The sequence below is a fragment of the Puma concolor genome, chromosome A1, assembly GCF_028749965.1.
Source record: "Puma concolor isolate L17-30 chromosome A1, mPumCon1.1.hap2, whole genome shotgun sequence".
In the NCBI taxonomy this organism is placed as follows: Eukaryota; Metazoa; Chordata; class Mammalia; order Carnivora; family Felidae; genus Puma; species Puma concolor.
The window spans coordinates 146,273,745-146,287,721 of record NC_141667.1 but is presented as its reverse complement, the minus strand read 5'-3'; the positions used below and the strand labels follow the sequence as shown (position 1 = coordinate 146,287,721).

The 13,977-nt window shown below is 38.4% G+C and overlaps 1 protein-coding gene across 4 annotated transcripts in view; it reads left to right on the top strand.

Moving 5' to 3' along the window:
• The window catches only part of COMMD10 (COMM domain containing 10), a 219,471-nt gene that overhangs the window by 11,384 nt on the left and 194,110 nt on the right, over positions 1–13,977 (top strand). For all 4 annotated transcript variants that reach the window (XM_025924332.2, XM_086705797.1, XM_086705783.1 and 1 more), the window contains exon 4: positions 1,623–1,778. In XM_025924332.2, the coding sequence (XP_025780117.1) occupies positions 1,623–1,778 (156 nt within the window). The remainder of the gene's footprint in view (positions 1–1,622; positions 1,779–13,977) is intronic.

Here is a 13,977-nt window from a genome sequence, read left to right as displayed (position 1 = left end):
CAGGTGTAAAACATTTTAATTCATTGTTACTGGGTTTATAACTTGGAGAAGTGAGCGCATTTTATTTAAGAAATTTAAGAAATGATTTCGGGGGGATTTATTTGACTAGGATGATAAAACATTTAGAAAAGACATAGTTGTCAAAGGACTTTTTGTCATACAATTTCTTCCTATTAAACTGCCCTTTTGCATCCCTTTTTCAGCCATTAAATGTGGTTCAAGTCCCATCTCCTCTCACTGTAGCTTTGACCCCTTGCACTTGGCAGTTTTGCCCTAATTTGGGTTCCTTTTATCCTTGGCTTATCCAAGTGGAGCACATTGTTAGTCTTTGATTATTTCATGTGTGTCAGCCTTCATTAGGTTTTGAATTTGTGAGGGACCTGTCATATTTTTAATTCACCTTCTATAAACCTAGCACATTGCTGGACTTAAAATAGATTTCAATAAATTCCTGTTGGGTGACTTCATAGAATACTTGTGAAATAAAGTTTAAATAGTACTGTAGCTTCATAGGCATTTTAGTGAACAGATATGGTTAGGAAGACAAGTACCCAGGCATCTACTACACACAGCCTTATGCAGATTACAGGTCAGAAACAGGACTATGGTTCTGAACCCTGGTGAACCTTCAGTAGAAGGAAGGATAATCAAGGAGGACTCAGCAACATGGACTTCATGAGAAAGTCGTTCCAGAATAATGTTAAGAACTAGAACAGATATTATTAAAAATGTTTTATTTTCACATGTTTACAATATTTTATTATTGTAAATTATTATTGTATGTTTACAATATTTATTACGTATGTTTACAATGTTTTATTATGTATTACCTAGGAAGTTGGGTAGACGAAGGTGGTTTTGAGAAAGCGCTTCCTGGAAAAAGTTTGTTTGTTGGGAAATGAAACCGTTCTACATTTCTTTGAAATAGTTCAGTGAAATGAGGAAATGATAGCTTATTTTATTTGCTTACATTATTTATTTATTTAAGTAATCTCTACACCCAGTGTGGGGCTCACGGTCATGACCCTGAGGTCAAAAGTTGCAGGCTCCTCCGACTCACCCAGCCAGGCACCCCAGAAATGATACTTTAAATAGAGTATCACTTACATAGCTAACGTAAAGAAGACATTTTTCCGTTAAGTGGATTTAGGATTACTTAAGACACAGGCAAAAGTGGGAAAGTGTAGCCTGAATAGTTTAAATTAGGCCATTTAACCCTGCGTCTCCCTGTTGTGTATATTATTATTGGTAAATAGATATAAAACACTTACGGGATGCCTGGGTGACTCAGTCGGTTAAGTGTCCGACTTCAGCCCAGGTCATGATCTCGCGGTTTGTGGGTTCGAGCCCTGCATCGGGCTCTGTGCCAACAGCTCAGAGCCTGGAGCCTGCTTTGGATTCTGTGTTTCCCCTCTCTCTGCCCCTCCCCTGCTCGTGCTCGCTCTCTCAGTCTCTCTCAAAGAATAAACAAACATTAAAAAAAATACATAAAACATTTCTGATAGAAATAGGAAATTTTTTGTTGATTTAAATCATTTAAAACTAATTTTGTATTTGAGTATAATTCAAGGTATCTGTCTGAGTATCAGGGACAGAGGTAATGTTTGCCCTCTCGTGACTAGGCGGTGTATCACAGCGTGAAGCCAGCGGCTCTGCAGCAGCAGTTAGAGAGCCTTCATCTCAGACAAGACAAAGCGGAAGCTTTCGGCAATGCTTGGTCTTCTTTGGGTCAAGAAACAGTTGAAAAATTCAGACAGAGGATTCTTGCTCCCCACAAGGTATATGGTTACACTACCCCACGATATTTTCCAGTAAGAATGGCAAAAATGGTTGTACTGGAAGGGTTTTCAAGGTGATCATGTTTTGTACAGAGGCAGTCTGGCAAAAGAAAGAATATATACACTAGGCCTGTAAGGTTATTTCCATACGTATTGGACACCACGATGTGATTTAATTTTACTTACGGTTTAAAATATGTCTCTGTGGGGCGCCTGGGTGGCGCAGTCGGTTAAGCGTCCGACTTCAGCCAGGTCACGATCTCGTGGTCCGTGAGTTCGAGCCCCGCGTCAGGCTCTGGGCTGATGGCTCAGAGCCTGGAGCCTGTTTCCGATTCTGTGTCTCCCTCTCTCTCTGCCCCTCCCCCGTTCATGCTCTGTCTCTCTCTGTCCCAAAAATAAATAAATGTTGAAAAAAAAAATTAAAAAAAAATAAATAAAATATGTCTCTGTAACTTCAGAATAGGAATGAGTCAGTCTGTTTTTCCTTTTTTTTTTTTTTAATCTTGGGCAGAGTGGGCTATTCTTGTTAACGGTGTACCTGTGTATAAGTCTTACGATATGTTTACTGAATCACGTAATTGTGTGTGTCTGTATTAGTGCCTAGCAGAATGTACTCAGTATGTGTGGAATAGCAAATAGCGAAAAAGGGAGCACTTTGGGACAAATACAAAATAACAGCAGTGTTTCAAAACTGTTGGGGGACCTTTAGTCACTGTTAATAGAGGTTAAGTTGATCATACAGATTTTGACCTTTTTTCTAATAGTAGGTTGTATTACATCACTGATTTTCAGATTTACAGCCCGCTGTATTCCTGGGATCAGTCTCATGGGTTGTTGTGTATCATGCTTTTTATATGTTGCTGTTTGATTTGCTTATGTTTTGTTAAAAAATTTTCCATCTATGTTCATGAGGGCTCTTGGTCTATATAGCTTTCTCGTGATGTCTTTGGTGGTATCAGAGTGCAACTGACATTGGAAAGTGAGCTGGGAAGTGTTCTCACCTCCGCTTCCATTTTCTGTAAGAATTTGTGAAGGATTGGTATTATTTTACACTTTGCCAGCATTATATGAGAGTTCTAGTACCTCATCAGCACTTGGTATTGTCACTTTTTTAAAAAAATATTTTTATTTTTGAGAGAGACAGAGAGAGAACGAGTGGGGGAGGAGCAGAGAGAGAGGGAGACACAAAATCTGAAGCAGGCTTCAGGCTCTGAGCTGTCAGCCCAGAGCCCGACATGGGGCTTGAACTCATGAACCGTGAGATCATGACCTGAGTCAAAGTCAGACGTATAACCGACTGAGCCACCCAGGTGCCTCACATTTTTTTTTTTTTTTTAATGTTTATTTTTGGGGGAGAGAGGGAGAGTACAAGCAAGGGAGGGGCTGAGGAGGAGGGGAACAGAGAATTGGAAGCAGGCTCCGTGCTAATAGCAGAAAGCCCGATGCCGGGCTTGAATTCACGAGCTGTGAGCCCATGGGCTGAGCTGAAGTCAGACACTCAACCAAATGAGCCACCCAGGCGCTCCATTGTCACTTATTTTTATCAAAACTATTCTATTAGGTTTCTAGTGGTATTTTGTATTTTTAATTTGCGTTTTCCTAATAACAAATTATATGATCTCTTTATGTGCTTACTTGTCTCCATATATCTTCATTGGTAGAATATTTGTTCACATCTTTTGCCTAATTGTATTTCCACATTGTGAAAGATAAGGAAGTTCCATTATAGTAATTTAAAGGACGGTCTCAGGAGTAAATCCCAGCATATGGAAATGCATGGGAATTTTTTTGTTCTGGGTTGTTCAAATGTGTGGAGGGTGTTTGTTTTCTTTCAACTTTTGTGAGTTTTTTATATATTATTCTAGGCGTGTGTCCTTTCTCACCTGTGATTTATGGGAAAGCTTTTTATTCTAATGAAGTTTGATTTATCAGTTATTTTCTTTTATCGATCCTTTTGGTTTTGCATCTAAGAATTTGTGGGCTAATGCAGTATCACAAAAATTTTATTTTCTTCTGTTTTATAGGTTTATTTTTTCCATTTAGCTCTAAAATCTATTTTGAGTTAGTTTGGTATAAGGCGCAGATTAAATTTCCTTTTTTCTGCGTATAGATGTTCATTTTAGATGTTCATTTATACACGTCCAGCATAACTTACTGATAACATCTTTTTGTCCCTGAAGTGCCTCACCCTTTTGTCAAAAATCATTTGACATGTTTGTGTGGGTCTTTCTCTGGACTCTCTGTTTAGACCATTGATCTTTCTATCTTTATGCTAATATGATACTACCTTAATTTCTGTAGCATTGTAGTAAACTTTAAAAGTCAAGTATTGTGAGTCTGCTAACTTTGCGGGTTTTTTTTTCCCCATAATTGTTTTGGATATTCTCATTTCTTTGACTTTTTATATAAATTTAAAAACCAGCTTTGCTAGTTTTTAAAAATCCCGCTGGGATTTTTGATTATGTTTAACTTACAGATCACTTAATAGAGAAATGACTTCTTAGCAGTACTGAGTATACCTCTCTATTTAGGTCCTCTTTGGTTTCTTATGTCACTTTTGTTCATTTTTCAGCCTACACATCCTACATATGTTTTGTTAGATTTATGCCTGAGTATTTTGTGCTTTTGGAGTTGTTGTAATGGTACTGTTTTTGAAATTTTGGTTTTTAGTTGTTTCTTGCTAGTATATAGAGTTGATTTTTGTATATCGACCTTGTATTCTGTGACCTTGGTAAATTCCTTAATTAGTTACAGCAGTTTTTTTGTGTGGATTTTTTGTTATTTTCTTTATGGGTAGTTACATTGTCCATGAATAGAGACCGTTTTATTTCTTCTTTTCCAGTCTGTTCAGCTTTTATTTTTTTTCTTTTCCTAATGCACTGAGTAGGACTTTTTTTTTTTTAACGTTTATTTATTATTGAGAGACACAGAGAGACAGAGCATGAGCATGGGAGGGGCAGAGAGAGAAGGAGACACAGAATCTGAAGCAGGCTCCAGGCTCTGAGCTGTTACACAGAGCCTAACGTGGGGCTCGAACTCACAAACTGCAAGATCATGACCTGAGCTGAAGTTGGACGCTTAACTGACTGAGCCACCCAGGTGTCCCTGAGTAGGACTTTTAATATGATTTAAATAGGACTCAGAAGTCCAAATATCCTGCCTGCTTCCAATTTTATCTATCTATCTTTTTAAGATGTTTATTTTTAAGCCATTTTTGTGCTCAACCTAGGGCTCAAACTCACAACCCTGAGATCCAGAGTTGCATGCTCCACCAACAGACCAGCCAGATGTTCTGCCTTGTTTATAGTTTTAGAGGGAAAGGGTTCAGTCTTTTACCATAAAGTATGGTGTTAGCTACAGGTGTTTAAAAGTGCCCCTTTATTGTTTTCATTTCTCTCCTGTTTTTTTTTTTTTTGAACTCTGCATTCTCAGTGTTCTCAAGCATTCTCCACATCATTACTTCGTTTTGCATCAGTTAAATTTCTACTTTTCCCTACATCCTTTACAGATTTTAGGTTTTCCCACTTTGTGTCCCTGAAATTCTTCTTTCAACCATTTCCATTTTTAAGCAATCTCACTTGCCTTTTAATATTTGCCTGTTTTCTGTTTGTATAATTTTATTTTATAGAGTTCATTTTTTCTTGAATTTATACAAGTATAGTATACTCGCACAGTTAAACATGTTTTTTTCTGCTTCTGTTAGTAATTTTTCAGTGTCTTCCAGATGATAGTATTTCTATTTTTATTTTTTAGAGAGAGAGCAGGGAAGAGGGATAGAAGGACGGGGGGAGAGAGAGAGAGAAGAGGAGGGGGGGAGAATCTTAAGCAGGGTACACGCTCAGTGCAGAGCCTGATGTGGGGCTCGATCCCACAACCCTGGAATTGTGACCTGAGCCGAAATCAAGAGTCAGACACTCAACCAACTGAGCCACCCAGGCACCCATTTTTCTTTTTTTAAGGTAATATTTCTTCTCCAAATTATGTTGCATTGTATCAATATCTAAGAAGTGGTTTAGTCATTTGTCATGTAAAACATGCAGGAAAGTTGTAAGGACATGATTAATTGTACATCATTCCCTTGATAATGCAGCAAATTATCTTTTATTAATACAGATTATCTGAGAGGATAGCTAATACATTATTTTTTATTTTTCTTATTTAAAAAAAATTTTTTTTTTTTCATTTATTTATTTTTGAGACAGAGAGAGAGCGTGAACAGGGGAGGGGCAGAGAGAGAGGGAGACACAGAATCTGAAACAGGCTCCAGGCTCTGAGCTGTCAGCACAGAGCCCGATGCGGGGCTCGAACTCACAGACTGTGAGATCATGACCTGAGCCGAAGTCGGACGCTTAACCAACCGAGCCACCCAGGCGCCCTGCTAATACATTATTTTAATACCTTAAACAATTAATACAGTGGTAGCAAACTTCCTTTTTTGTGCAAGTATAGTTGACACCCAATGTTATATTAACTTCAGATGTACAACATGGTGACTCTCCAAGTCTGTATGTTATGCTATGCTTACTACAAGTGTAGCCCCATTTTGTCATTATACACTGCTGCTACATTACCACTGACTTTATTTCCTGTGCTTGTATGCCCATAACTTATTCCATAACTGGAAGTCTGTATCTCCCACCCCCCTTCACTCATTTTGCCCATCCCCTATCCCTGTTTCTCTCTGGCAGCCATCTGTGTAGCCTCTGTATTTATGGGTCTGTTTCTGCTTTTTGTTTGTTTATTCATTCTTTTGCTTTTTAGATTCTACATGTAAGTGAAATCCTATGGTAATCGTCTTCTGTTGGAGTTATTGGACTTGGTATAATACTCTCTAGGTCTATTCGTGTTGTTGAAAATGGTAACATCTCATTCTTTTTAATGCTCGGTACTATCCCATTGTGTATATATAGCACATGTGTCTCGATTCATCTATCGATGGACACTTGGGTTCTGCCATATCTTGGCTGTTGTAAATAGTGCCACAATAGACATAGGGGTGTGTATATATTTTCAAATTAGTGTTTTCATTTTCGTTGGGTAATTATCCAAAGAATTACTGAATCACATGGTATTTCTACTTAAAAAAATTTTTTTGAAGAAGCTCTACACCCAATGCAGGGCTTGAACTCATGACCCTGAGATCAAGAGTCACTTGCTCTACCAACTGAGCCAGCCAGGTTCCCCTCTGTTATTAAGTGTTGGAGGAACCTCCATGCTCTTTTCCACAGTGGCTGCACCAATTTACATCCCCACCAGTACTGCACAAGCATTCCTTTTTCTCCACATCCTCGCCCTGTTCCTGTCTCCTTGATTCTCACCATTTTGACAGGTATAAGGTGATATCTCATGGTGGTTTTGATTTGCATTTCCCTGAGGATGAGTCACATTGAACATCTTCTCATGTATCTGTTGGCCACATGTATGTCTTCTTTGGAAAAAGATCTGTTCAGGTCCTTTGCCCAGTTTTTAATCAGATTGTGTTTTTGGAGTTAAGTTTTATAAGTTCTTTATTTTGGATATTTACCCCTTATCCAATACATCATTTGCGAATATCTTCTCTGAATGAATATCTTCTCCCATTCGGTCGGTTGTCTTTTCTTTTTGTTCATTGTTTCCTTTGCTGTGCAAAAACATTTTATTTTGGTGTGGTCCCGGTAGTTTTTTTTTGCTTTTGTTTCCCTTGCCTGAGGTGACATATCTAAAAAAATGTTGCGATGGTCCATGTCATATTTGCTGCCTATGTTTTCTTCCAGAAGTTTTATGGTTTTATGTTTCACATTTAGCTCTTTAATGCATGTTGGGTCATTTATGTGTGTGGTGTTAGAAAGCGGTCCGGTTTCTTTCTTTTGCATGAAGCTGTGCAGTTTGCTCAGTACCATTTATTGAAGACACTATTTCCCATGGCATATTCTTGCCTCCTTTGTCTCCGATTAATTGACCATATAAGCATGGGTTTATTTCTGGGCTCTATTCTGTCCCATTGATCTCTGTGTCTGTTATTGTGCCTGTACCATACTGTTTTGGTTACCACAGCTTGGTAATATATCTTGAAATCTGGAATTGGGATACTTCCAGCTTTGTTCTAGTTTCTTGAGATCATAGCAAGCATTTTTTGTATTTATTGAGGGCCACATACTCTGCTGGGTGCTTTGTATCTTGTAAAACCTACTTACAGTTATAGTTTATATTTAAAATACAACTGAGGTTTAGAAGGATTGAATAATTGGTTCAGGGTCATGTAGCTGAGTAAATTTGACACAGTAGTCACCCTCGTAAGCCATTATACTATACTTCTACCTAGGTGTTGGCTACACAGTTTTTCTGTGAAGAGTGGTTGACTTAGTTTTGTGTCTATGTAGGATATCTTTGGAAAGGAAGAAAATAAAACCTCAAACATAAAGTATAAGTTTATCACCCCAATCAGTTGGTCTTTTGGTAAAACTGACCTGAGAATTAGATATATTTTTTTAAGCCTTGTTTTTTGTTTTTTAAAAGTATTTATTTAATGGGGCATGTGGGTGGCTCAGTCGGTTGAGCGTCTGCCTTCGGCTCACGTTATGATCTCACGGTTCGTGAGTTCGAGCTCCACGTTGGGCTCTGTGCTGACAGCTCAGGGCCTGGAGCCTGCTTTAGATTCTCATTCTCTCTGTCTCTCTCTTTCTCTCTTTCTCCCTCTCCCTGTCTCCCTCTCTCTTTCTGCCCCTCTCCCACTCACACTCTGTGTGTGTCTCTCTCTCTCTCCCCTTCAAAAATAAATCAGTATTAAAAAATTTTAAATACTTATTTTTGAGAGAGGGTGTGGAAGCAGGAGTGTGGGCAGAAAGAGAGGGAGAGAGAGAATCCCATGCAGGTTCTGCGTTGTCATCACAGAGCCTGATGTGGGGCCCGATCTCACCAACCGTGAGATCATGACCTGAGCTGAAATCAAGAGTTGGATGCTTAACTGACTGAGCCACCCAGGTGCCCCTTAAGCCTTGTTCCTTTTAAGTCATGCTACCTCTGGCAGCGATAATGCTGTCTTCCTTTTTGGCTCTGATATTTATTTCGGCTATGTGTGAAAATAGATCCTGTCCATGGCAGAGACTTGTTATGTAATGAACAAAAGGTATATTTACAGTGCTGCTTTTGGTAATTTAGGGGCTCACGTGCATGAACTCTCTGTGCAGTGCTGGCAGTAGAACATCTCTGGGTAATAATTCTAAGTTCAAATGGTCAGGTTCCATTAAATAATAAGTTATAAAATCGAAGGTGCTTATTTTTGATTTAATTTTTTAAAACACCTCCTTTCGTCTTGTATTATTTAGATCCAATAAGAGAGAGGGAGATTGAAAATTAATCTTAATGGTAGTCTTTTGCTGGATATGATTGAACAGATTTTTAAATTTTATCCTATTTCACTTTTTTTTTAATATGCTTTATTTTAATCTTTAAGGAGACTTGAGACTGAAATGTCACCATGACTTATTTGAATTTCGTATTCTTCCCTCTTTTATCACCATTGCCTCTGTCAGCATTGTCCTCCTAACAGGGTCTTCTCTTGATTTTTGTCACAATGCCTGTGCTACAACATGTATTAAATTGCGAATTTCCTTTCAGACAGAACTTGAATGCTGTACTTCATTTTACTCCTTAAAGTCTGCTAGGAGTTCCCGTACATATATTCGTACTATATAAATGTAAAAACTTATATATCAGATGCTATTGACTTACTTGTCTATTTTCTGAGGCCTTAAAGTGGCAAAATGGGGATTTATTACAGGGAATCACACTCCTAAGCCATTATGCTGTATTACCACCTAGATGTTAGCTGCACAATTGATACTAGAGAATATAAAGGCTTATTTTTCTAAAATAATTTTACATTCCAAATTAACTTTGCTCCTCAGTAACAGATGTGATGATGAGAAATATATGTAAGGCATATTTTAAGCACTCTGAGTAGCCAGCTCCTTTTCTTTTCTTTTTTTTTTAATTTTTTTTTTTTTCAACGTTTATTTATTTTTGGGACAGAGAGAGACAGAGCATGAACGGGGGAGGGGCAGAGAGAGAGGGAGACACAGAATCTGAAACAGGCTCCAGGCTCTGAGCCATCAGCCCAGAGCCCGACGCGGGGCTCGAACTCACGGACCGCGAGTTCGTGACCTGGCTGAAGTCGGACGCTTAACCGACTGCGCCACCCAGGCGCCCCAACCAGCTCCTTTTCTTAAAATGCACTTATATGTTAGGGAATTCTTAAATACATATTTGACACTTAACATTTGTTTCCGATGTTCGAAGTAGGTTTATTTATTTACTTTTTTAATATATATATTTTTAATGTTTATTCATTTTTGAGAGAGACAGAATGTGAGCAGGGGAGGGGCAAAGGGATATAAGGAGACACAGAATCCGAAGCAGGCTCCAGGCTCTGAGCTGTCAGCACAGAGCCCAACGTGGGGCTCAAACCCAGACTGTGAGATCATGACCTGAGCCAAAATTGGACGCTTCACCGACTGAGCCACCCAGGTGACCCTGTTTGAAATAGGTTTAATGGGAATTTCTCTCACTGAGACTGTTCTTTACCAATTACTTGGCGAATTTATTCATAGTATTTACTCACTGCATTGTACTCTCTAGTGAAATTTCATCCTATCTTGCAGGTTCTTGAGAAATCTCCGTTTAAAGTTGGATAGCCACTGTTTCTGAGGTTGTATTGTTACTATGACATTCTTACAAATGTATCCCCTTTTAGCCTTTAGAGTACAATTGACTTTATCGTTAAGTGCAACAGCTAATTGTTTGTTTGAATTACTATTAAAAATACCTATTTTTTATATGGAGTGTAAGAAATTAGACATTTGGACTTGATACTTGTAAAATTTACTGTATTATTTTGCTTTAGTATTTTCTTTGACATCCTTGTTTCATTTCTTTTGGAATCCTAAGGATGGATAAATAGCTTTATATAAAGAGGGTAGAAAGAGCACACTTCATGCAACTAAATCTTGAGATTTTTAAGAGTTCAGTCTGATGAATTTCAGAAATTATACACACCCATTTAATCATTATCCATAACAAAATAAAGAATTTCATCACCCGGAAAATGCCCAATGTTGGTTCCTCCGTTCCCACCTTTGCTTTCCGTCACCAGTGATTGGTTCTGTCTGTTCTTGGATATAACGTAAATGGACTCAGAAAAATGTGTCTGACTAATCTCTCTCAACATGATATATTTTTTGAATTCATTTATGTTGTTACTTGGATCAGTCATTTTTCTATTGCAGAGTAGTATTTCATCGTATAAAAATACCACCTTTTGTCTCTCCATCCCCGTGTTGATGGACATTTAGGTTGTCTCTAGTTTCTAGCTATTATGAATTAAGACTGTTGTGAACATTTGTGTACAAGTCTTTTTGTGGACATATATTTTAATTTTTCTGGGATCCATACCGAGGAAGGGTTTGCTGGCCCCCTGGAGCGAGATCTGAGAGTTACTATTTAAGTTTGAGCCAGCCTGTGCTAGGTGGTTTGGGGAAAGTCATATAAATGTGAATCTGTCGCCTTGTGTAGTTCCCGTCTTAAATGAGTTGAATTCCCTTAACTTCTACCTGCTTTTAGCCATTCTCCAATGCCTTCAAATCATTGTTTGGAAGATATTTTGTTTTTTTTTTTTTTTTCAACGTTTTTATTTATTTATGGGACAGACAGAGACAGAGCATGAACGGGGGAGGGGCAGAGAGAGAGGGAGACACAGAATCGGAAACAGGCTCCAGGCTCCGAGCCATCAGCCCAGAGCCTGACGCGGGGCTCGAACTCACGGACCGTGAGATCGTGACCTGGCTGAAGTCGGATGCTTAACCGACTGCGCCACCCAGGCGCCCATGGAAGATATTTTGTATAGTAGTTATAATTTTATTTGTAAAGAGGGTAATATAAACTGTTTCCTACCATTACCAGATTAGGAGCTCTAAAAGTGATTTTCTTGGGGGATCTGGGTGGCTCAGTCGGTTGAGCGTCCGACTTCAGCTCAGGTATGATCTTACAGTTTGTGGGTTTGAGCCCCGCTTCGGGCTCTGTGCTGACAGCTCAGAGCCTGGAACCTGCTTTGGGTTCTGTGTCTTCCCTTTTCTGTGCCTCTCCCCTGCTCACATTCTGTCTCTCTCACTCTCAAAAATAAATAAAACATTAAAAAAAATTTGTTTAAAAAGTGATTTTTTAAAATTCTAAGTCTTATTCTATCTCTCCTTTACTCCAAATCCACCAAAGACTTTCAATGTTTCTTATAATAGAGGTCAAATTTCTTAGGATTCCCCATGATCTATAAACCCCTCAGTCTGCTACCTTATCTTGTTGACCTTCTCCTTTTAACATCCCTCACCTGGCTGACTTTGGTCACCTCTGATCTCTTTACTTCAAAAGCCCTTCTCCTGGAGATTCATATGGCTGGCTTCCTTTTTCGACTCTTTTGTTCTAATGCATCTTTGTCATTGAATTTTGCCCTGATCATCATCATGAAAAGTGGCCACATCTCTGTGGTACTTTCTTACTTCATTTTTTTTTAACATAACATTTAATCTTATCCAGCACATTATATATTTCACTTGTTTATTTTTAAAATTCTCTGTCTCTGTTACTAAACTGTGAGTCCACAAGGGCATTTGTTCACTATTGTATTTCCATTGCCCTAGCCCTTGGAAGATAGTGGGTTGTCAATAAATAATTGTTGAATGAATAAATGCACAATATCTCTGCTTTACAAGTTGTACTATTTTGAAGTGCAGTCTTTTAGGTTTTCTTTTTTTTTATTAAAAAAATTTTTTTTGGTAACATTTATTTATTATTGAGAGACAGAGAGAGACAGAGCATGATTATGGTGGGGGGGGGGGCAGCAGAGAGAGGAGGAGACACAGAATCCAAAACAGGCTCCAGGCTCTGAGCTGTTAGCACAGAGCCCGACACGGGGCTCGAACCCACAGACCGCGAGATCATGACCTGAGCTGAAGTTGGATGCTTAACCTACTGAGCCACCCAGGCGCCCCATTAGATTTTCTTATAAAGAAGTGTATTTGTACTGATTAGTGGAGAAAGACCAAATAAGAAGGGGATATGGATATATTTTTTATTTCCTAGTATTCTTTTTTTTTTTAAGTTTATTTATTTATTTTAAGTGATCTTTACACCCAGCATGGGGTTCTAACTCACCACTCTGAGATCAAGAGTCACATGCTCTTCTGACTGAGCCAGCCAGACATCTCTCTCCTAGTATTCTTCTGTTTTTATTTTGGTTGTACTTCAAACCTTTTGTGGTTCTTTTATTTCATGACTCTTGAGGTTTGCTGGAATACTTGATTCAACCATTTACATTTTTTCCTTTTTAAAACTGGAAATATAGAAAGAATTGCTGTAGCTTGAAACCGAAATTCTCCCGGAAAACAAGGTGATGTCATTAGCTGTATTGCAGCAATCAATTAAAAGAGCTGTAGATCTAAGAGCTCCTTAATCAGTCTTATTTGAAACAGAAATGTGTTCTCTGCTTTATAAATAATTGCACAAAACCAGAACCATTAACAAATTAAATAAAGATTTTACTAATGCCAAAAATTGTGCTGTTAGCAAAATTACTCTTAATGTGCCTAGCATTCAGAAATTGCTAAATAGAGTTGATGTACTTTTTGAGAGTGTTGCCAATTGTGAGAGCATTACTTGAATGACATTTCAGTGTCCTCAACCTTGTGCTATCTTTTTCATAAGTTCTTGGTATGCAGAAGTGGCAAACAGTTTGAAGGATGGTTCATTGGTGTTTTCCCTCCTTTTCAGCTTGGATGTAAAGGCCATGATTAGGTGTTTTGGCCAAGTCTGTGAGTCAAGGAGTATAATTAAGTTCCATGCCATCCTAGCGGTGAGACTAGGATATATCCTTAAGTTTAGATAAACTTAAGGATATAGGTTAGGGAGTATCCCTAAGTTGTGATACTTAGAGTAAAGCATTTGTACCTCTTATTATGATTTGGTGTAGCAGCAGCATTAACGAAGGGCATTGGCTTAGTCACTTTGGGAGTTTTGATGTCGTCTGGAGATTGCCTAATGCGTAGCCTTTATGATTTATGTAGTATGTTTTAGGGAGGTTGGCAGTCATCTGGGTGGAGGATAGAGCCAGTATTAATTCAAGAAGTTTATCTGTTTGCATCTTTGTGATATATGCTAATATACTCACATCAGT